The 22,814-nt window shown below is 36.5% G+C and overlaps 1 protein-coding gene across 5 annotated transcripts in view; it reads right to left on the reverse strand.

Annotated features, from left to right (window-relative positions):
* Positions 1 to 22,814, reverse strand: part of TMEM117 (transmembrane protein 117) — a 453,511-nt gene that overhangs the window by 74,097 nt on the left and 356,600 nt on the right. For all 5 annotated transcript variants that reach the window (XM_032420498.1, XM_032420499.1, XM_032420502.1 and 2 more), the window contains one exon: positions 4,404 to 4,563. In XM_032420498.1, the coding sequence (XP_032276389.1) occupies positions 4,404 to 4,563 (160 nt within the window). The remainder of the gene's footprint in view (positions 1 to 4,403; positions 4,564 to 22,814) is intronic.

Raw genomic sequence — 22,814 nt, forward strand, 5'->3', positions numbered from 1 at the left:
GCGGGGAGTCTGCTTCTCCCTCTGACCCTACCCCTTCTCATGCTCTCTCTCTCTCTCAAATAAATAAATAAAAATCTTAAAAAAAAAAAAAAAAGAATGGTGTAAGACAAGAAATAAAAAATGTTGGCAAGGATGTAGAGAAAAAGGAATCCTCATACACTGTTGGTGGGAATGCAAACTGGTACAACCACTCTGGAAAACAGTATGGAGGTTTCTCAAAAAATCAAAAATAGAATTCATAAATGTTTTCTGAACTTAATGGATCAAAACTGAATTCTTGCTATGATTATTATGATACTACCCTCGGCTGGAGAAAATTGTCTTGTTTATTGTTTTGCCTTTTCAAATTCTAGCTGCTTGCTCTTCTACTCTCATCTCTTTGAAGTTTTGTCCTACTATTCTGTCTACACTGATCTCTCTCTCTCTCTCTCTTTATTTTGAGCAGGTGGACTCCTAGGACACTTTTTTTTCTTTAATTACTCTATAATACTTTATATTTTTAATCTTACATAATTTAGATATATCTTTACTTCAATCTAACAAGAGATGAATGGATGGGACATTACTGCAAATTAAGTAGTTATGCAATGAACTAAAGGAATACAAAAATCAAATGGCAAAATTACAAATATTAAACAGAATTTGAGATAAGATTTCCTCAGAGAGAAGAGTTTTTACAATGTACCTCTCATGTGCTGTAGAAATGGGTGATTTATATGACTCACATGTTATATTTTACTAGCATCTGTTTATGTTTTAGTTCCAGTGACTTTACTAAAACTACAGAAAAATGTGATACACAAATGATTCCTATGATAAATGTAGAAAAAAATCCTATTTAATATTCATAAAAGTAATTATACTTTCTCTAAAAGTTTTCAGAATTGACCTAATTTTGTTAAGATAAAATCTTTACAGAAGTAGTGCCATTTTCTAAAGGTTTCTTTTCTTTTTTTTACCAAACATTAAAATATCTTTTGATAGTGTAAGTTGAATTTTTCTAGTATTAGAAAAGTCTAGGTTCAATTGCTTTTAAATCACTTATATAAGTCCAATGAGAGAAAATCTTTTAATAAAACTATTCCCTCCATTTCCACTAATTTTGTTACTTTTCTATTTTCCTTTTGTCTGAAATATGTGAATCTGGAATGAACTAGATCACAGTTTAGTTGGTTTTGGACTTGTTAGGACATTTGTATTATATATTTTTAAATGTCTTGAATATATATGCCTTCCAAGGCTCTGTTTCCAAAAATTCACTCTCTTCCTTAGACTCACATGTACTAGTTCCCAAAATTTCACTCTCTTCCTTAGACTCACATGCACTAGTTCCCAAAATTTCAACATGATGCTACCAAAGAGGGGCAGAGTTTGCTTGAGACTCAGTGCTCAAATGTCACTTCTTTATCCTCATCAAGCAGTTATTACTCTGGGCATACTGCTGCCCATGTAAGACTCTGTGTTAGGGAGACTCCAGGGATATATAGTTATAAGCTATGGTTCCTGCTCCATAGAGCAGGGAAAAAGTGAAACGGTGATTTGTAGTCCAGTAAAAAGTGCTGCAGGAGTTCCATGGAGGAAGTGATTACATGGTTTTTATGAGGGGGAATTGGAATGGTGCTCAGTGGTAGGGTCTAGATGAGCAGAGCGGGAGGAGACACATCTGGGGAGAAAAATAAGCTTACAGACATCCTGGAATAAGTGTGCTGCAGTCAAGAGCTAAACAACAAGCCCTTTGGTTTGGGGTAAAGCTAGAGCATAGGAGACAGGTGAGAAAAACACAGCCAGGGCCAGATCGTGGAGGCATTAAGCACACACTCTTGGAGTCTGGACTTTATTCTTGGACAATGAGGAGTCACTTTGGCTGAGAAGAGGCACGTACAACATGGCATTTCAGATTGGAAGTTTATGGGGCTGAGCCGCATACAGTGTATGGGACAAGGGGACATTTGGAAGCAGAAGGTTCCACCGGAGATTATTTTGCAATAGTATAGAGAGTCAGAACTGAATAGAAGTAGAGAAATGAGAAGGAAGGAGTAGGCTACAAGAGACATAGCAAAAGAGAAATCCACTGGCCTAGCTGACTGACTCAGTATTGGGGGAGAGAGAAAAAGAGTTAAGGGCCCTACTTCTCAAGCCTCTTTTGGACTCTTCCTCCTATTAGACATCAATTAATTTGGCTTTTGAGGACTAACATCTCCTTGCTTTCCTGTGGACTCACCCCCAGTCACTTCACTGATGGGTGCAATCCAGTCCTTGCAATCCCTTCCCTCAGGAATCTGGAATTAGGCCTGACAACTAGAGAGTGGTCTCTCTCTGAGGTGTTGGCTGTGTCCATTTTCTTCCATGTGAACTGGGAAGCTCAAAATGCTACTTTACAGTAAGAGAAGAAAAGGAAACAGAAGTTAAAAAAAAAAAAGATGAGAGATGGAGAAGAAAAGCTAGGTCTGGGTTCCCTGGTGCACTTTAGTCTGTGCTTTCATGTGTCCCTAAAATATAACTGCATCCCTCCTCTTTAATTCTGTAGGACATCCTTATATTGCAGTAATACATTCCCTCCTTTGATTAAGCTAGCTTGGCAGGGTTATTGTTACTTGCAGCCAAAATGGTCCAAACTGATATATTCCTCAGCACGAACTCTCCGTTTTCAGTCACTTGGTGCTCTGGCTACTCTCTGAACACTTGAACACTTTGCTAACTCCACATGTTCATGCCACTTCCTTCATCTAGAATGCCTTCCCCTTCCCAATCCTGCTGACTCTGCCTATATAAATCCCAACTATCCTTCCTTTCTTCTAGCCCTCTTTACTAAGTACTTTTTGAGTGAGTCCATAATACCATAAATTGTAATGTTACATTTTCCCCCTCCGGGTCCCTGATTTTAGTGACCTTATTGGAACAATTAAAATGATGTAAAAGAGGGTAGAAGGTGATGGATAGTAGCACAAAATCAGGAAATTTATGCTCTTACATATACAAATTAAAAAAAAAAAAATCCAAAAGACGATGGTCTACTTGGCTACTAAAACCTTTGACTCTACGATGGGTTCAAAGAGGTACAGTAGGCCATTTGGCCAAAGCAGATATTTTACATAAGGAAGTATATCATTTAGGAGTATTAGATGAAAAAAAATAAAAACAGCCTCTAAACAAGTAATGCATCATGCATTATTGCATTAGTGTTACATATTTGATTTTATGAATATCCAGAAGAGGTCCTATATCAAGTAAGAGACAGATATGGAACCCACCGTGCTTTCTTACTTTCTCCACTATGCTAAACTAGCCCACAGAAAATAAAAAAGAAATACCTCAATTTTTAGATGACACATTCAATTTTATATAATTTTTTAAAATGATAACATATTTTAAATTGTTATCCACTGAAATAGCAATATACTCTAGGAACCATCTTGAACCTAATGCCTGGGCTATATTATATAGCAAAAAACTAAATCAAAACAAAACAAAACAAAAACCAAACTGTTATTCTCTTTTAAGATACTACAGAGTATCACTTATAAAGGCCTTTCTTTCCTCTAGAAATGAGAAAAACAATCTGCTATCTTGTGAAATCTCACATAAATTTGGAACACAATGGTGTTTACCTTCCCTTCAGCAACTGTGGCCTTTGTTCTGGTAACTTATAATGCCTCAAAGGGGAAAACACCAAACTGCCTTCTAAAACCAATAAGAAAATGTCTAGCCAATGAATGTACATTTAATGAGCAAGATAAAGTGCCAAGAAATAGTTAATGTTTCTTTCAGCCTCATACAAAGGAACATTCCTCCATTTTGGGGTCCTAGGACCTCAAAGCATTCACAGCAGATTACACAAGTAGCACTGATTAGTGGAATGCTATTGTGCAAACAGTCTGTTGCTGAGCAGGGCAGAAATATGTTTACATGAAAATGGAATGATCTTTAGTGAGTCCTGAAAGAAAGTGATAATTTCCATAACCAGAAAAAGCGTTTTACATCATTCCATTTCAACTGCTATAAAACCCTGAGTTGCTTTGGCAATTGCTTATCCCTGCTTTGCTGGCTTTATATCATCCTCATCTCTGCAGCTTTTCATTTACTAATAACAGGGTTTTTTGTTGTTGTTTTGCCTTGTTTTGAAGCCCTGGCAGAAAACACCACCATTCTGTACGCTTTCTCAGCACCCACCTTGCAATGTTCATACAATGAATTTTTGGTGCTCCTTTTATAAAAGCCCAGTTGGCATATCCTCCCAGTAAAACTGCTGAAACTGTGATCAGAGAAGACCCCATCAATAGTAACCGTAAACTACGCACTTCTCTTGCTTTATGGAGCTTTTCACTGTCCATACACTGTTTGTTATACTGGTAACAAAGCATAGAGTGGCTTTAGTGACAGAAGGGAGATACAAAAACACTTACCTGCATTACAATAAGGAGGTCAAAGACCAAGATAAAAGAAGCCAGGAATGCTCTGGAAACTTCATCACTGGGCAAAAAACCCCGATTCAGTTTGTCCCAGCTGATCCAGTCAGTTGTAATGACAAGTACAACCACGGAAGTCAGAGTAAAGAGAACCGTCCTGCAAGGAACAAGATGTTCATTAAAGAACATTAGATGTAATAATATAGACAGTGAAGACTGCCTGTTACCTGTGCTGTCTTCAATGCCTACCCAAGGCATATTCACCAAAATGAAGACGAACAAAGAAGTAAATGAAGTGCTTTCTTCCAAAAGCAATTTTAAAAAGGTATAATAGCATCCATCCCAAGATTTCCCCTTAAGAACATTAAGATAATGATTATAGAACAAATAATTAACAACAAAAATATTACAAATGGCCTTGGCTAGTGCAATATGTGTCCCAAAGAGAACACTGGTGTGTAGCTCTCATTACATGTGCATCATTTACTGAGGGTAGTAGACATGCATATGTAAGAGCATAAGGCAGATGGTGAGTGATGAACAAGTCTTTGGATTCTATTATTGTCCTATAAAAGAGAGGGATAGTTAGACCAATCCCATCATCATCCTCATAGCCTGAGGAGCTCCATGGAAGAACCACCTCTACACACCAACTGTGTAGCCATTTCTCCTCATAGGACTTGTGTCATAGATGGCTTGTGGCCTAGTGACCTGTCTAGGCCACACCATATTTGATTACCCATTCCTTGTTGTAAGATACTAGGGGCCTAACCTTATCTCTTATCTTTATAACCCCCATAAAATCTTACATAATTGTATCAGATGGAATTCAATGAATGTTTGTAGAAGTTGTAACAATTAAGCTTTTTATAAAAATCAAGAGTCCTTAGTCTTTCTTTTTTATTTTTTTTAAGATTTTATTTATTTATTTGATAGAGAGAGAGAGCACAAGCAGGGGGAACAGCAGGCAGAGGGAGAGGGAGAAGCAGGCTCCCTGCTGAGCAGAGAGCCTGACGTGGGGCTCAATCCCAGGATCCTGGGATCATGACCTGAGCCAACCTGAGCCGAAGGCAGATGCTTAACCAACTGAGCTACCCAGGCACCCCTTAAATTAGTCTTTAATATTGACATTCAAAGTAAATCTGAAATGTGGGCGGCAAAAATTTAATCTGCCAGAGAATTGTCTATAATGTAACTAAGCCTCTGCTTTCAGAGCTATATTGGTATCTGGATATCATTTTGAATTGTAAAAAGGAGTCTACAGCTATACCACCCTGAATGCACCTGATCTCCTTTGAATTGTAAAAAGGAAAATAAAAAAGAGTAATTATTTTGAAAATAATCTTAATCAAAAGAAAGAAAAGGAAGAAAATGGGAAATAAAGAACAAAAAAGAGAAAAGAAAAGAAAAATGGAAGAAAATATATGGAGGTGAAATAATACCTTAGAAGAACACATACCCGTTTTGGCAATTAACAAACTGTTTTTGCCCTCTGACGTCTGATAATAATTGATACAAAAAAAGAATAATATGGACCATCCTAGACCACCTCTTTTCAGTTGAACAAAGCACAGATTTCTAAACCTAAACACTGGGTTTGCTTTTCACAACTTCTTATTTGTAACAAGTTATACTTTGATAGAATGAATATAATGAACCCTCCCCTTAGATTTCCCACCCCCATAAATAGTAAAGATATATTTAAAATTTTTTTGAAAAATAAAAATTTCTGGGCGCCTGGGTGGCTCAGTTGGTTAAGCGACTGCCTTCGGCTCAGGTCATGATTCTGGAGTCCCGGGATCGAGTCCCACATCAGGTTCCCTGCTCAGCAGGGAGTCTGCTTCTCCCTCTGACCCTCCTTCCTCTCATGCTCTCTGTCTCTCATTCTCTCTCTCGCAAATAAATAAAAAATCTTAAAAAAAAAAAGAAAGAAAAATAAAAATTTCTAATAAAATTGACTTATGCAAACTATCAAAAGAATTTCACTCATGATCTCCAAAATATAAATTACAGATTGTCTCTATTACCATTTAGAATACCTTTGATCATTTCCAGAAATTTAAATGGGTTAATTAAGCATGGGAGAAATCTTAAATAACTATTATAATTCAGTAGAAAGAAATAGCAAATATTATATGGTCAAGCATAAGAATAATGGGATTTTAAATGCATCTCTCTCCAGGTTAAGTCAATTTGTTCGTATTTTTTGTTTTTTTCTCTTAAGCAAGTACAAAGTTTATATATTTCATGAAATAAGATATCCTTGGATATCATATTGGCCCAATAGTTATCAGTCAGAACAATACTCCTTTTATCTTCCTTCTCCTCTATCTTTAATATGACTTTCACCCTTATCAGGATGAGATGCATTCTCTATCACCAGAATTTCATCCAAGGGCCAGGCATTATGACAGGAATAAGTGCCAAAAAGACATTCTAGTTGGATCTGCCTTTTTTTTTTTTTTTTTAATTCCAGTATAGCTACTATACAGGGTTATATTAGTTTCAGGTGTACATTATAGTGATTCAACAATTCTATACATTATGCAGTGCTCATCATGATAAATGTCTTCTTAATCCCCTTCACCTATTTCATCCATCCCCCACCCATCTCCCCTCTGGTAACTATCAGTTTGTTCTCTATAGTTTAGAGTCTATTTTTTGGTTTGTCTCTTTTTTATTTTATTTATTTGTTTTGTTTTTAAAATTCCACATGAGTGAAATCATATGGTATTTTTCTTATTCTGACTGACTTATTTCACTTAGCATTATACTCTCTATATCCATACATGCTGCTTCTAAAGGCAAGGTTTCATTTTTTTATGACTGAGTATGTTCCATTGTGTGTGTGTGTGTGTGTGTGTGTGTGTATCACCTCTGCTTTATCCATTCATCAATCAGTGGACACTTAGGTTGCTTCCTCAATTTGGCTATTATAAATAATGCTACAATAAACATAGAGATGCACATATCTTTTGGAATTAGTGTTTTTGTATTCTTAGGGTAAATACCCAGTAATGTAATTAACTGGATCGTATGGTAATTCTATTTTTAATTTTTTGAGGAAGGTCCATCCTGTTTTCCATGTTCACTGTACCAGTTTTCATTCCCACCAACAGTGAACCAGGGTTCCTTTGTCTCCATATCCTCACCAACATTTGTTGTTTCTTGAATTTTTGATTTTAGCCATTCTGACAGGAATGAGGTGATATCCCACTGTGGTTTTGATTTGCATTTCCCTGATGATGAGTGACGTTGAGCATCTCTCCATGTGTCTGTTGGCCATCTGGATGTCTTCTTTGGAGAAATGTCTATTCATTTCTTCTGCCCATTTTTTAATTAGATTATTTGGGGTTTTTTGGTGTTGAATTGTATCAGTTCTTTATATGTTCTGGATACTAACCCTTTATCAGATATGTCATTTGCAAATATCTTCTCCCATTCAATAGGTTGTCTTTTAGTTTTGTTGATTGTTTCCTTTGTTGTGCAGAAGCTTTTTATTTTGATGTAGTCCCAATAGTATATTTTTGCTTTTGTTTTCCTTGCCTCAGGAGACATATCTAGAAAAATGTTGCTATAGTCAATGTCAGAGAAGTTACTGCCTGTGCTCTCTTCTGGAATTTTTATGGTTTCAGGTCTCACATGTAGGTCTTTAATCCATTTTGAGTTTATTTTTGTATATAGTGTAAGAAAGTGGTCCAGTTTCATTCTTTTGCGTGTGGCTGTCCAGTTTTCCCAACACCATTTGTTGAAGAGACTGTCTTTTTCCCATTGCATATTCTTGCCTCCTTTGTCCAAAATTAATTGACCACATAATCTTGTGTTTATTTCTGGGCTTTCCATTCTGTTCCATTGATTTATGTGTCATTTTTGTGCCAGTACCATACTATTTTGATTACTATAGTGTTGTAGTGTATCTTGATATCTGGGATTGTGATACCTCCATTTTGTTCTTCTTCTACAAGATTGTTTTGGCTATTTGGGGTCTTTTGTAGTTCCATACTAATTTTAGGATTCTTTGTTCTAGTTCTGTGAAAAATTCTGTTACTATTTTGATAGGGATTGCATTAAATCTGTAGATTGCTTTGGGTAGTGTGGCCATTTTAACAATATTTGTTTTTATAATCCATGAGCATGGACTATCTTTCTATTTTTTGTGTTCTCTTCAATTTCTTTTTTTCAGTGTTTTATAGTTTTCAGAGTATAGGTCTTTGACTTCCTTGGTTAAGGTTATTCCTAGGTATTTTATTTTTTTGGTGCAATTGTAAATAAGATTTTCTTAATTTCCTTTTTGCTTCTTCACTATTAGTATAAAAAATGGAAAAGATTTCTGTATATTGATTTTGTATCCTGTGAGCTTACTGAATTCATTTATCTGTTCTGGTAGTGTTTTGGTGGAGTTATTAGGGTTTTCTACATATAGTATCATGTCATCTGCAAATAGTGAAAGTTTTACTTTCATTTGCATGATAAATCCTTTTCCTCCCCTCACTTTCAATCTGCATGTGCCTTTAGGTCTGAAGTGTCTTTTGTAGGCAGCTTATGGATAGTTCTTGCTTTTTTATCCATTCCATTACCTATGTCTTTTGTTTAGAACATTTAGGCCATTTACATTCAAAGTAACTGTTGATGGGTATGTACTTATTGCCATTTTATTACTTGTTTTATGGGGTTTCTTTGTACTTCTCCTCTGTTCCTTTCTTCTCTTCTTTTCTTCTCTCACAGTTTGCTGGCTCTTTTTAGTGATAGATTCCTTTCTCTTCATTTTTTGCGTGTCTATTACTATTGTTTTTTAAAATTTGTGGTTACCATTAGGTTTACATACAACATCTTATGCATATAGCAGCCTATATTAAGTTGAGGGTCACTTAAATTTGAACTCATTCTTTACTCCTCTCCCCTCCATGTTTAGGTATATGGTGTCATACTTTACATCCTTTTATTTTTGAGTCCCTTGACTGATTTTTATAGATATACTTAATTTTAATGCTTTTGTGCTTCCTACTTTTCTTACTCCAAATTATGGCCTTTCCTTTCAACTCAGAGTTCCCTTTAATATTTCTTGTAGGTCAGATTTGGTGCTCATGAATTCCTTTACCTTTTGTTTGTCTGGGAAATTCTTTATTTCTCCTTCTATTCTGAATGATAGCCTTGCTGGATAGACTGTTCTTGGTTGCAGGTTTTTCTCTTTCAATACTTTGAATATATCACACCACTCCCATCTGTTCTGCAAAGTTTCTGCTGAAGAGTCAGCTGATAGCCTTATGGGGTTTCTTTTGTATGTAACTATTTTCTTTTCTCCTGATGCTTTTAAAATTCTCTCTTTATCACTACTTTTTGTCATTTTAATGACTATTGGTATTGGACCTTCTTGGGTTGATTCTTTTGAGGGCTCTCTGTGCCTCCTGGATTTAGATATCTATTTCTGTCCCCAAATTTGTGAAGTTTTTAGCTATTATATCTTCAAATAAATTTTCTGCTTCCTTTTCTCTCTTTCTCGTCTGGGTTCCTTATAATGCAAATGTAATTATGCTTGGTGGTGGTGTTGAGTTCTCTAAGTCTATTTTCATTTTTTATTATTATTTTTTGTCTTTCCTTGTTCAACTTGATTGCTTTTCATTACTCTGTCCTCAAGGTCACTGATCCATTCTTTTGCTTCCTCTAGTTTACTATTTATTCCATGTAGGGTATTTTCAATTTCAGTTACTGAGTCTTTCATCTGCGATTGGTTCTTTTTTGATGTTTTCTATCTCTTTGTTGAGGATTTCAATGAGGTTCTGCATTCTTTTCTCAAATCCAGTGAATATCTTTATGACCATTACTTTATTATTATTTATCTCCATTTTGTTTAGCTTTTTTTACTGTGATTCTTTCCTGTTCTTTCATTTGAGACGTATTCCTCTGTCTCCTCATATTGTCTAATTCTGTGTCTGCTTCTATGTGTTAGCAAAGTCAGCTACATCTCATGCTTTGAGTTTAGTGCCCTTATGAGGAAGAGGTCCTGCCCTGCAGTGCAATGTCCCCTGTTCACCAGAACCTGGCACTTCAGGGGTATCCTCTGTGTGTGTTGCATGAGCCCTACTGTTTTGGCTGAGCCACATTTGCCTTCAATCCATTCATCTGCAATGGCTCTCTTTGTCTACTGTAGGCAGGGTTTGGTCCCTGTGTTGTTAGTTGGCCAGTCTGGGGCTGCCTTGAGCTTAAGTTGACTCAGACCAGGCATTTGCCAGAGACGCAGTAGCACTGAACTGCAGGGTGCTTTCTCTGTGTTGTCCCTTGAGAAACTTTCGCTGGTGGTAGTGCCTTCAGTTAGACCGGTGTGTGTGTGGTTATCTTCTCCTCTCCTTGGGGCAGGAGTCACTTTGGAGTGGTGATGGCCTTTGGTGGAGCTGTTTGCATATTGCCAGGCTTGTGGCACCAGTTTGAATGGGCTGTGAACAAGGGCATATTGGAGGGGGCATGACATGTGGTGCCAGCAAAGTCCATTCTCATCCACTGAGCGAGAGGACCTGCAGCCACCAGGGTAAACTCCTGCTAGGCCAGCTGGGTTGGAGGGGACAGATCCACAGATGTGAGCATGGGTGGTACGCACTATTAGCACGCTAGGTGGAGAGTGTTGCTCGGTGCTGGTTCCTGAAGGTGTCCTTGTATCTAGGCTGTGGGGCCATGGAGGGAAAAGGTGCCCACCAGTTCTTTTGTTCTTAGAGGGATCTCCCAAAGATCCCTGTCCCTCCAGAACATGCTCTGAGATTAGTAAATAAATATCCTTTCTGTGTACCCCAGGCCTTTTTCAAACTGCTGCTTCTATGCTGTATCTCAGCAGGACTATTTGTTGTGCTGTCTCTTTACAGGTGGGGGCTCTGCCCTCCTGGCTCTCCCAGAGCCTAGCCTACTGATTTTTAATGTTCCATATTTTAAGTCTGACTGATTGTTAGGCCCCTCTGATTTTCAAAGCCAAATATTATAGAAATTTGTCTTCCCCATTTGGGTCCCTGGTGCCTAGGGTGCTTGGTGTGAGTGTCTGCTTCTCTCCCCTCTCCATGCCCCCTATGTCTCTCCCTCTTAGGGAAAGTCATGCAGGTCCCTTTGGCCCCAGACCACATCTCTACCCTTCCTACCCTCTTTGATGTGGCCTCTTCTCTACATTTAGCTGTGGAGTCTGTTCTGCCAGTCTTTAGGTCATTTTCTGGGTTATTTACACTGATGTGGGTGTTATCTAGTTGTATCCATGGGATGAGGTAAGCTTAGGATCCTTCTACTCCACCATCTTCTCCAGAAGTCTACAGGTTAGTATTTTTAATATCACCCCTGTACTTTTTCTGAGAGATACCTGGATCTCATTTTGTGAAGACAGTTGATTACACAGGAGTTCATACTCTAATGTTACTTCATTGGTCTAAATATGTAAACTGGTAATGTAAAATTAAATATTCAGAGGCACATTTTTAAGTGTCAAAATCTGGAAGTTTGGAATAAGTGTTTGCTGAGCCATCAGAAACCTCATCTCTTTCAAGATTTACAAAGGAATTATTCTTATTCATGCTAATAATCTCATAGTGAATACAATCATTAAAATTAATCTTAAAACTTTTTGGTACTTGGAATTTATCATAATGCCTGTTGTGTGAAAGCTTCCTAAGTTCATCTCTTGGATATTTGTTTTATTTGATATATTTTCAATTATCCAATATATAATACTCTAAGAGCTTTTCATAGACGTTTTCCTGGCTTTCTTAAGTACTTCTGATTTGACAGAGAGTATTGCTGCAGATATCAAGAAAAAGTTATTGGTAATATCTTATTACTCCAAAGGGAAATTAAAGGAAGTATTCTGCCTGGTATTTAATATTTACTACTATAAAAAGAATAAAAATGACAATCATTAAATATGAGGGTATACAGCTCAGAGAAAGAGCCCTAAAAATAAAGTATCAAGCAAATGGAATAAGGAAAGGAAAAAGAGAGACCAAAATACATTAATTGGTTGTTCCATTTCTAAAATGATACTTAGCCCCCTCTCTAGATAGAGCTACAAAAGGAAATGTATTGCATGTGGTTTGTTTTTCTCAGCCACTACTTGTAAAATTGATAGACTTTACCATGCTATGATAATTCAGTCAGAACATCAATTTAAAAGAACCATGACTCAGATTATACAAAAACAGTCACTCTTATGTGAAACAGCTACAAAGGAAACAGCAATGGTAGTAAATTATTATTACAGTTATGTGCCACTTATAACATGCCAGGCATTGGTATAAACACTTTACACAAATTAACTTGTATAATCCTTACTAAAACCCCATTATCACCACCCCCAATTTACAAATGCAGAAACTGAGTCACAGAAAGTTCATCTGGGTTACAGACTTTATAAGTTAAATAAAATATAATAAGATATAAGTGATATAAAATGGTTCGCATCCAGGCTGACTTATGATGATCTGTGTCATAACCTTTGTATGGATTGCCTCTCATAGGAAGCTCTTGAATATTATCCTCCTGTAACTGTGTAGCTAAGGATTTCATTTATTTTCCTTTTTCATTACAAGTATAATATTGGAAAATTATCATCCAAAAATACTTGACATTGAAAAGTAAAACTGACAGAGACTGACAAGAACTGGCAGGGAACAGTTAAAAGGAATATTTTCATGGCAGTGAAAATGGAACCTCATAAATGCTGGCCATCAATGCAACATCCTTGGGTTCTTATTTAACCAATATGATTGAAAAGATATTTACTCTGGACCATGATCCTTGGGGAGTTCCAGCTTCTTTTTCAAGTAGCATCCAATTAAACAATTATCTGGATTATTTCCTTTCACACTGCAGCCAACACCAGCAGGACACTCTGGCTCATCAATTTCACTGTCTCTGGTTTCTGGCTACCAGTCAAATGAACAAAAAAAATTCCTACATAATTATCAGCTTGAGTGGTTAGTCTCAATTTCATGTTTTCAGATTTCTAGTTTGTTTGCTTTTCCTCAATTGTTGTTGATTCCTCTTCGATTAATAAGAGTCTTTAAAAAAAAAAAAGGTGTGTTGGGGGGACCTGGGTGATGCAGTCAGTGAAGCATCTGACTCTTCTTGGTTTCAGATCAGATGGTCATCTCAAGGTCATGATATCAAGCCTGGCGTCAGGCTCCATGCTCAGCGAGGAGTCTGCTTGAGATTCTGTCTCCCTCTCCCTCTGCCCCTCCCACTTGTGCTCTCTCTTTCTCTCTCTCTAAAAATAAATAAATAAACAAATCTTAAAAAAAAGAGAGAGAGAATGTGAGACCAAAAAGGGTTAACAGAGCTTTTCTAACCCAGTGGTTCCCAACCACTGGGTGGGTTCCTAGGAACCACAGAATTATTGGTAAGGAGGTGTAAATTTTGTGTGTGCACTAAGAGTCATTGGTACAGTACACAAATAAAATGCTTCTACAGAGGTTAAGGGACTTGTTCATGTCACAAAGACTGCCGGTGACAACTGCAATGAGAAATTATTGATTCTGAGAAGGACTCAGCCTATAGCAAAGCACTTTCTTTCTTCAGCTAAAAATCTACAGATATTCTAAAAAAACTTAATATCATCTTGATCTTATCTGGAAACATACTCATTTTACATCCTACTCAAATATCTATTATATTTGGTGATCAGGGACAGAGTAGAACACGTAAGTAAATCCAGATAATCCCCAAAACCTGGTTTAATTCATAGTCCTAACCACTTCTTCACCATAACTTCTAGATTTTTTTTTAAAGATTTTATTTATTTATTTGAGAGAGAGAGAGCAAGAGCATGGTGGGAGAGGGGCAGAGGGAGAAGCAGACTCCCCATGGAGCTGGGAGCCTGATGCAGGACTTGATCCCAGGACCCTGGGATCATGACCTGAGCCAAAGGCAGACGCTTAACCAACTGAGCCACCCAGGTGCCCTAACTTCTGGATTTTTAAAAATACTGAACTTTCAGGGTTGGGGTGGGAGGGATGGGATGGGTGGGCTGGGTGATAGACACTGGGGAGGGTATGTGCTATGGTGAGCGCTGTGAATTGTGCAAGACTGTTGAATCACAGATCTGTACCTCTGAAACAAATAATACATTATATCTTAAGAAAAAAAAAAAGAAGAAGATAGCAGGAGGGGAAGAATGAAGGGGGGGGAAATCGGAGGGGGAGACGAACCATGAGAGACGATGGACTCTGAAAAACACACTGAGGGTTCTAGAGGGGAGGGCGGTGGGAGAATGGGTTAGCCTGGTGATGGGTATTAAAGAGGGCACGTTCTGCATGGAGCACTGGGTGTTATGCACAAACAATGAATCATGGAACACTACATCAAAAACTAATGATGTAATGTATGGTGATTAACATAACAATAAAAAATTTAAAAAAAATACTGAACTTTCATTTTAAGTAACTAAATTAGTTAATATTGTTTTCCTTCTTCCATTCATAACCATTTTAAGATACACTTACTGCATAGTCAAATAGCCTGAAAGCAGGCATTAAGTGAAGACACAGAAGAACTTACATTAGGTTCTAAGGTCTTAGAGTAACTTAGAGTTACTATTACTATTATGCACTTTTTATTACGATTACACAATTTTATCTGAATAAAACTAGGTAGCAGGAATGTAAAGAATCTCCTAATATAAGTTGAGCCAAATAAACTTGCCAAAATTTGACCATGTTTTATACTACTAAAAATAGCATTCCATGTGATTCAACATAATTATGCTTTTATGTGTTTTAATATATTTGTTATTATTCATGCCCTAAAATGTCTATAATCTTTTATTCTAGTCATGAATATCACATTCCTTTCTGATCATGCTGCACAATTATTGTAACATCTAAAAGGAAATAAAAATCACTTTTATTTCTTTTTACAAAATGTTGAAACTCAACTAAAACAAGTCAGATCATGTTTCATAATTTCTCATAGCAAAATAAAAATCTGAGAATCCTATTAAAAATTAAAGGTTTAAGGTTACCACTATAATAAAAGAATGCTTGGCTCAAGATAGCAAATGTAATTTTACAATTAAGGTATGATATTTCAAAGTGCTAAACATATGAAATGAAATGTGGTATGGCAATGGAATTTAAAATGATTTAATATCATAATTTCTTTTTTTTTTTTTAATTTTATTTATTTATTTGCCAGAGAGAGACACAGCGAGAGAGGGAACACAAGCAGGGGGAGCGGGAGAGGGAGAAGCAGGCTTCCCGCTGAGCAGGGAGCCCCATGCGGGGCTCGATCCCAGGACCCTGGGACCATGACCTGAGCCAAAGGCAGACGCTTAACGACTGAGCCACCCAGGCGCCCCTAATATCATAATTTCTAACCATGTTGTTTAGAGACAAAAAATACAACAAGCAGGCATTAGCAGAAGAATGCTTTCCTTCACTTTTCACTGCAAAACTGAGAGCCAATTCAAATATCCAGTTCCCCTCTGAACACTAAGTACCAGCACAAAGAAGTCACAGATGGCCATGAGAGAATGTCAACACCTTTCATTTTGCTTGTTTTAATTATCAATGTTGCCACTGCAATTCTCTTTTTTGTTGTTTTTTACAGATTTATTTATTTTAGACAGAGAGAGAGAAAGAGAGAGAGCGCATGAGTAGGAGGGACAGAAGGAGAAGGAAGGAGAATCTGAAGCAGACTCCACTCTGAGGATGGAGCTCGATGTGGGGCTCTGTATCACCACCCTGAGATCATGTAACCTGAGCCGAAACCAAGAGTCAGACGCTTAACCCACTGTGCCACCCAGGCACGCCACCATTGCAATTCTATGAGACAATCACCACTTGGATCCTCAGGCCAGTTCCCATCCTGAAATATGTAAGTTTACTTAGCACTGTAGCCTAGCAATGAAGTGAAGTTTTCTCTTTAGGAAGTTGGTAAGGCAATTGTTTAGTGTCCTTCTGGTCTCCTATTCTTGAGATCAGGAAGCACCAAGGGAATACAAAGGTAATGTTTGCTAAGTGACTAGTGAAAGAGCACAGATTCTCCAAAGGGCTTGTATTAAGTAAATGTCACTGCCAGTTCTTGGCCAAACTGAACACATTTGTTAAGATAGAATCCCTGAGAAAGGAGATGCAGTTATTAACTCAACTTGTTTGTGGCTTCATTGGGATCTGGAGTCCGCAAAGGAAATTATTAGACTCTAACGTTGCCCATTAAACCATACATTTATGTGTTATTTATCTTTATATCTCTCTATTACTCCATGAAGAGAAGTGCCCTGATTCTGACCACAACAGGAGCTCAAAAAGCACCAACAAATTGAAATGAGCAATAACCTAGTAACTCTTGATCCTGAAAGGCCATGAAAGAAGTGTCTGAAAAAGATGCATTTGGGTTGGAGAATTTGGCCATGCAGATTGTAATTTGTGTGAGCAGTGTCCTGATATCCTAATAATATAAACAATACCCCTTGGAGTTCTGCAATGTTCAACCAGTGCAGCTTATGCAGGTTCCTGGGCATTAGTGATCCTGATATAAGAGGTGGCAATTGAAATGACCATATTTTTTTAGTGGCTTGAATTCTTCTACTTATGTCTGAGTGATGTTAGTTTACCCAGAGGTACTCAAAAGTAGCTTATTGATGTAAAGCATAGTTAGTCTTGGTCAGGAGAAAGCATTTGTGTCTCATACTTTTAGGTGTGGAGTAGAACATATGTTTTAGGAAAAATAATATTGAGCAGACTGCAAAGTCGAGGGTGTGTTGTTTATTACTTATTACCAATGACTGGCACATTATTGGCACTTAAAAAACAACTGAATGCATAAGTGAATTTATTTAACCTGGAAAAGATAATGCTTGTTCCTCACCCTTCACCAAGCTCAGATGTTACTGCAATTGATAGCATTTCCTCCATTTTTTTGGAGCTTCCAAATAAAGAAGCCAATGCAATACCAAAATAACCCCAAAAAACAAACAAACAAAAATTAGGTTGGATAAACCAAATGGGCATGTTGATCTTGTGTGTCTCTTAGCAAACTCACCAGCCCAATTTTTTCTTCCTAGTCAATTATCTTATACATATGAAATCATTCACCAGTTTAATAGAGGACAACAATATGAAACATACTTTAATAATTGTTGCCCTGGGTATAAAATATTACCACAAGTTCAGTAATGAAAGTGATAATAAAAATAAGACTATATATATAGACACATCAACTACAGGTAATGCCAGCAAGAACTATACTCACTAGTTTAATGAAAATAAAATGATAGCTATGATACTCAAAGCATATTTTGACTTTTACAAATACAAATCAGAAATTTTAAACTAAACGTACCAAGTTGTATCTTTTCCTGTTGTTAAATTTGCTTTAAAAAATGAGTAAGACTAGGGTCTTGTCAAGTAGGGATGAATAGGATGAAAGTATGCTTTATTTGGTTTTAAAAATAGGATGGATTTACATACTAGGTTAAAAATAAAGGTTTGAATAAAATTTTGTGACATTGTTGAAGCTAAGATGTTATATATAAGTCAAAACCAAGGTGAAGAATATATTTTGAGTATCATCTCAAACATCTCTTGAAAAGGATATATCATCAGGAGACTGTCCATTAGGAGGAATGCTTTCAGAACTCTCCACAAGTACCCCTGGAAGAAAGAATCTTTCCAATTACCATGGGCACACCATATAATGGCTAGGAAAGTAGATATTATGAACATAAAATACTTTCCTTTATGAAAGAAGATGAAAATAGATAATAGGAACCGAAAAATTCCCTAAAGTTGTACAAAAATATTTAAAGGAAATAATGTCATGTCACAATGGAAGATCAAAATATTAGTATTAGGATTCATAAGAGACACACTTCAGCCTTGAATTCTAAGGGAAGGGATTTTAAAAATTATCTAAAGCTTTATTACTGCAGATATATAGTTAGTTTCTCTTGGGAACTTGTGAAATCTTTGATTTATTTAAGAATAATTCAGGACAAACTGGAAAAAAAAAAAAAAAAACACTGCCTCTCTCAAAAACAGGGGAAGAACACGCCGGCACTAATGATCAAAGGACTGACTCATAAGTTTAATTTAATTAATAATTAACTGCTGGCATTACAAAGCAGATCATCAACCTTGTCTGGTCAACCCAGTGAAGAATTTTGAAGCTATATAAAAAAGTGTAGTTTCATCAAGAATTTAGAAAGTCCCTTGATAGAAAATGCTACTTCAGGTATAAGATTGAGAAAGAGTTACTGTTTTTTGAATAAGAAAGTTATATTGTAATGCATTCAGGGACACAGAGAATTCAAGAAACAACTGTTGAGCATTTATTGTGCCAAAGGCACAGAGCTAAGTTGAAGGGACACAGGAATGATGTGCCTTTTAAGGAATTTGTTGTAAGTTGAAGGATGCTAATATATATGAAACAATTATATCCAAAGTTAAGTAAGAACCATGATGCTATGGAAGTTTGCAGGAATATTGAATCATTTATTCAGGTGTGCAGAGTAGCTGGGAGGTTTAATGAAATTAGACCTAAAAGATGAATAGGTTTCTACAGTGGAAAGAATATTGTAGGCAAAAGACAAATTTGAAAACAGTGTGGAAATGGCGGTGGGTGGGTAGTGAAGCATGGGGGAAAAGTGGCAGATGTTTACAGTTTCTAAATTGTGTGACTAAGAGGATTGTGATGCCATTAACTGAAGTGAGAAATATGGAAGAAAGCAGAAATCAAGTATTATGAATTCTGTTTCAGACACACTGTTGAGTTGAAGAGGCTACAGGGTATCTGTACAGGAATGAACAATAGTTGGAGATAGAAATCTGAGCCAAAGAAAAGTCAAGTCCGGAATTACAAGTAAATGTCAAAATACAAGTAGTTATTAAAATCATAGAGATGATTTTAATAGAGATGATTTTCAGGTAAAAAATAAAAATGAAAAAGATAATAGGAATATCAAGAACAGAATCTTGAAGATCACCTATTTTTATGGTGTATCCAAAGAAGGATGGAGACTGGTAAGGCCAGAGATATATGAAATGAAATATAAAGAGATCCAGAAGAAAACAATATTATAGAAGCCATTATAGAGAAAGATAATTTCAATATTGAATCGATGGCCAAAAATTCCAAATACCAAATAGAGGTTTTACGAGATAATGATTAAAGATGGACTACTGTTAAAGACATTCCTTCCTTCAACACAAGAGTCCTTTGAAAATTGCAAAATTGGATGTAAATATAGTTTCAGATACTCTTCTTTGTAAACTGAGATATGGGTCTAATGTTCTGTTCCTAGGATCTCTACTAGCAAAGGAATAGAAAATTGAGGCATTATTTATATAATTCAGTTTAAAACCACTTGGTGGCAATTAGCCAAGTAATCAGCAGTTTCATTAGGGTTTACCTAAATATCTCAAGCAAAGGTATTTAATGCTTCAATCTTCTGGTATGTTTTATGTGCAGAGAACAGCCATTTTAAGTCAGTTTTTTTTGTAGACATGTATTTCCCAGTAATAGATTTTGACTTTGACTTGATCATTTTCTTATTAAGAGAAAGTAATTAGCATGCATATTTTGAGGGACAAGTATATATCAGCACAAAATTCTAAGACACAGATATATCTACTTGTGAGTACTTTATAACATAATTAGGGAAATAAGTTCTAATCTAATTAAGGAGAGAAGACTATCATATATCAAAATATCAGGAATAAAGGAAAGTCTTAAGGAGGCACTAGACTTACTTCTTGCCTTGAGGGAAGAGAAAAAAAAATAAGACAAAGGATCATCTCATATAGAGGAATAAAATTGACAGGAATCATAATATTGTGTTGTGAGGCAATGCACAAACCAGTCTAGATAGGGCAAATATAGGGAATATGGATTGGGTAGGAAGTACAAATAAGGCTGGTTATTTATAGGTGAGACCATATTGCTAATGGCCTTAAAAGTCTCCAATGAAGGTTTGATTTGATGCTATAGAAAAGAGAACCTATTGATTGTTTTTAAATTAGTATAATACCCTTCACAGACATTGTTTTGTAGGATGGTTTCAGTCCTGGAGAGAGGTGAGAGCTAAGATTGAGAAAGAGTAGAAAGTAGATTGCAGTAGTGCATGGATGATATGTCTATAACTACATTATAACTCTACAGAGAAAACATATAAAATATATTTGAAAGTAAAGTTAATGGAACTTATGCTAAACTTGGATGACAATTATGGAAAGAGGAAGTTGGGAAGAGAGTTGGTTTGAGAACAGAAGTTGATGAAACAGATACTCAGCTTAGCCTGGTGATGGGTATTAAAAAGGGCATGTACTGAATGGAGCACTGGGTGTTACACGCAAACAATGAATCATGGAACACTACATCAAAAACTAATGATGTAATGTATGGTGATTAACATAACATAAAAAAAAAAAAAAAGATACTCAGCTTCAGAAGCCTACATTTGTTTGTCCCGGATCCTCAGGCTCTTATACTAGGCAAACTTCTAAAATGGTGGCCAATGAGCCTTGCCCTGTATAATCTTCTCCCCGTAGGAATGGGCAGAACCTATGAATATGTTAAAATACCTCTCTTGTGGGATGCCTGGGTGGCTCAGTTGGTTAAGCATCTGCCTTCAGCCCAGGTCATGATCCCAAGGTCCTGGGATCGAGTCCAGCATCGGGCTCCTTGCTCAGTGGGGATCCTGCTTCTCCTTCTGCCCCTCCCTCTGCTTGTGCTCTCTCTCTGTCAAATAAATAAATAAAATCTAAAAAAAAAAAAAAAATACCTCTCTTGTGATTATGTTATCTTATATTTCAAGAAAAATTTTTGAAGATTTAATTAAGATTACTAATTAGTTGGCCTTGGGTTACTCAAAAGGGATATTATCTGGGTGGACCTAACCTATCATGGAAATGCTTTAAAAGCAGAGTTTTCTTTGGCTGGGAGCAGTAGAAAGAGTTGAAGAGATTTGAAATGTGAGAGGGAGGTTCTCTGTTGCTGAGATGGAGGGGGTTAGGGGACAAGAATATGAGGTGCCTCTATGAGCTGAGAGCAGTCCTGGCAGACACAGCAAGAAAATGGGAACCTCAGTCCTATAGCTATAAGGAACTGAATTCTGTCAACAACAGAATGAGTTTAGGAAAGGGCCCTATGCTCCAGATGAGAATGCAGCCAGCTGACAACTTGATTTAAGCCTAAGCAGAGAATCCAGCCACATCTTGGCAGATGTCTGACTTATAGAACTATAAGGTAACAAATGGGTGGTAGATACTAAGTTTGTGGTAATTTGTTATGCAGCAACAGAAAAATAATATAGGTCTAGAAACTAAGGATTCTTGGGACCCTAAAATAATTGCTTATTGGAAATATTTCCAAGCTATAAAATAAAATATTTCCAGCTATAAAAAAAGAGATGTTTAGCTCTTGATATCTAAGATAAGTAAGATCAACTAAAATCATTACCATCCAAACTAGAAAATAAACCTAGGCTTCTGTGGAATGTCTATTCACAGGAAAATGCTCATTGAATTAGAAAACCAAAATTAGCCTTAAAAGAAAATTTTGTCCAGCTACTTGTCTCCAAGTGCATAAATAATTATACAGGGAAGGCTGTACCTATGTCTTTTCTTAAAATTCAACAAGAAAGAACAACACTTTCAAAGTGCAGCCAAGCATATTTAAATGCCACCTAATACCCTAAATGCAATTTCTCTTAGTTAAATTTAACTACCATAGCCCTAGAAGATTATTAGTCAGGATCTATTCTCTGAGAAAAACTCTTCATATATTTAAAAAGAAAACCTTGTCAAAAGAAAGAAAGGAACTGGTCTCTAGTCATGGCTCGTACTACTTATTTATGTCTATTTAGAAAAGACGGTTACCTTCTCAGGCTCAATTTCTTGATCTCTGAAATAATGATAATGATTATGATACAATGAAAAAGAAATAGGTGATCGTGACAGTTAAAATATATTAGGTGTTATAATTGCAGTATTATGTTCATATACTCAATTCTCAAACCAATCCTATGAGGTAAATATCATTAATCACTTCATTTTGCATAAGAAATATAGACTTTGAAAGATTAAGTAACCTATCCAAGATCACAAAGCTATTAAATACAGGACTTAGATATAAGCCCAAGTCTCTCTGACTCCCATGCCAAGCTCTTAGCCAGTATGTTATTATGACTTACCTATTTATGATGTTGTGAGGATTGAATAAAATAATGTATGTGAAATAATGCTGAACATTTCAAATGATGATATTACATTTATTTTTTTAAAGATTTTATTTATTTGAGAGGGAGAGAGAGAGAGATAACGAGCAGGAGGGAGGGGCAGAGGGAGAAACAGGCTCTCCGCTTAGCAGGGAGCCCAAATCTGGGCTCAAACCCAGGACCCTGGGATCATGACCTGAGCCGAAGGCAGATGCTTAAGATGCTTAACCGAC

Source organism: Phoca vitulina, unplaced genomic scaffold (assembly GCF_004348235.1).
Source record: "Phoca vitulina isolate PV1807 unplaced genomic scaffold, GSC_HSeal_1.0 scaffold23, whole genome shotgun sequence".
Classification (NCBI taxonomy): Eukaryota; Metazoa; Chordata; class Mammalia; order Carnivora; family Phocidae; genus Phoca; species Phoca vitulina.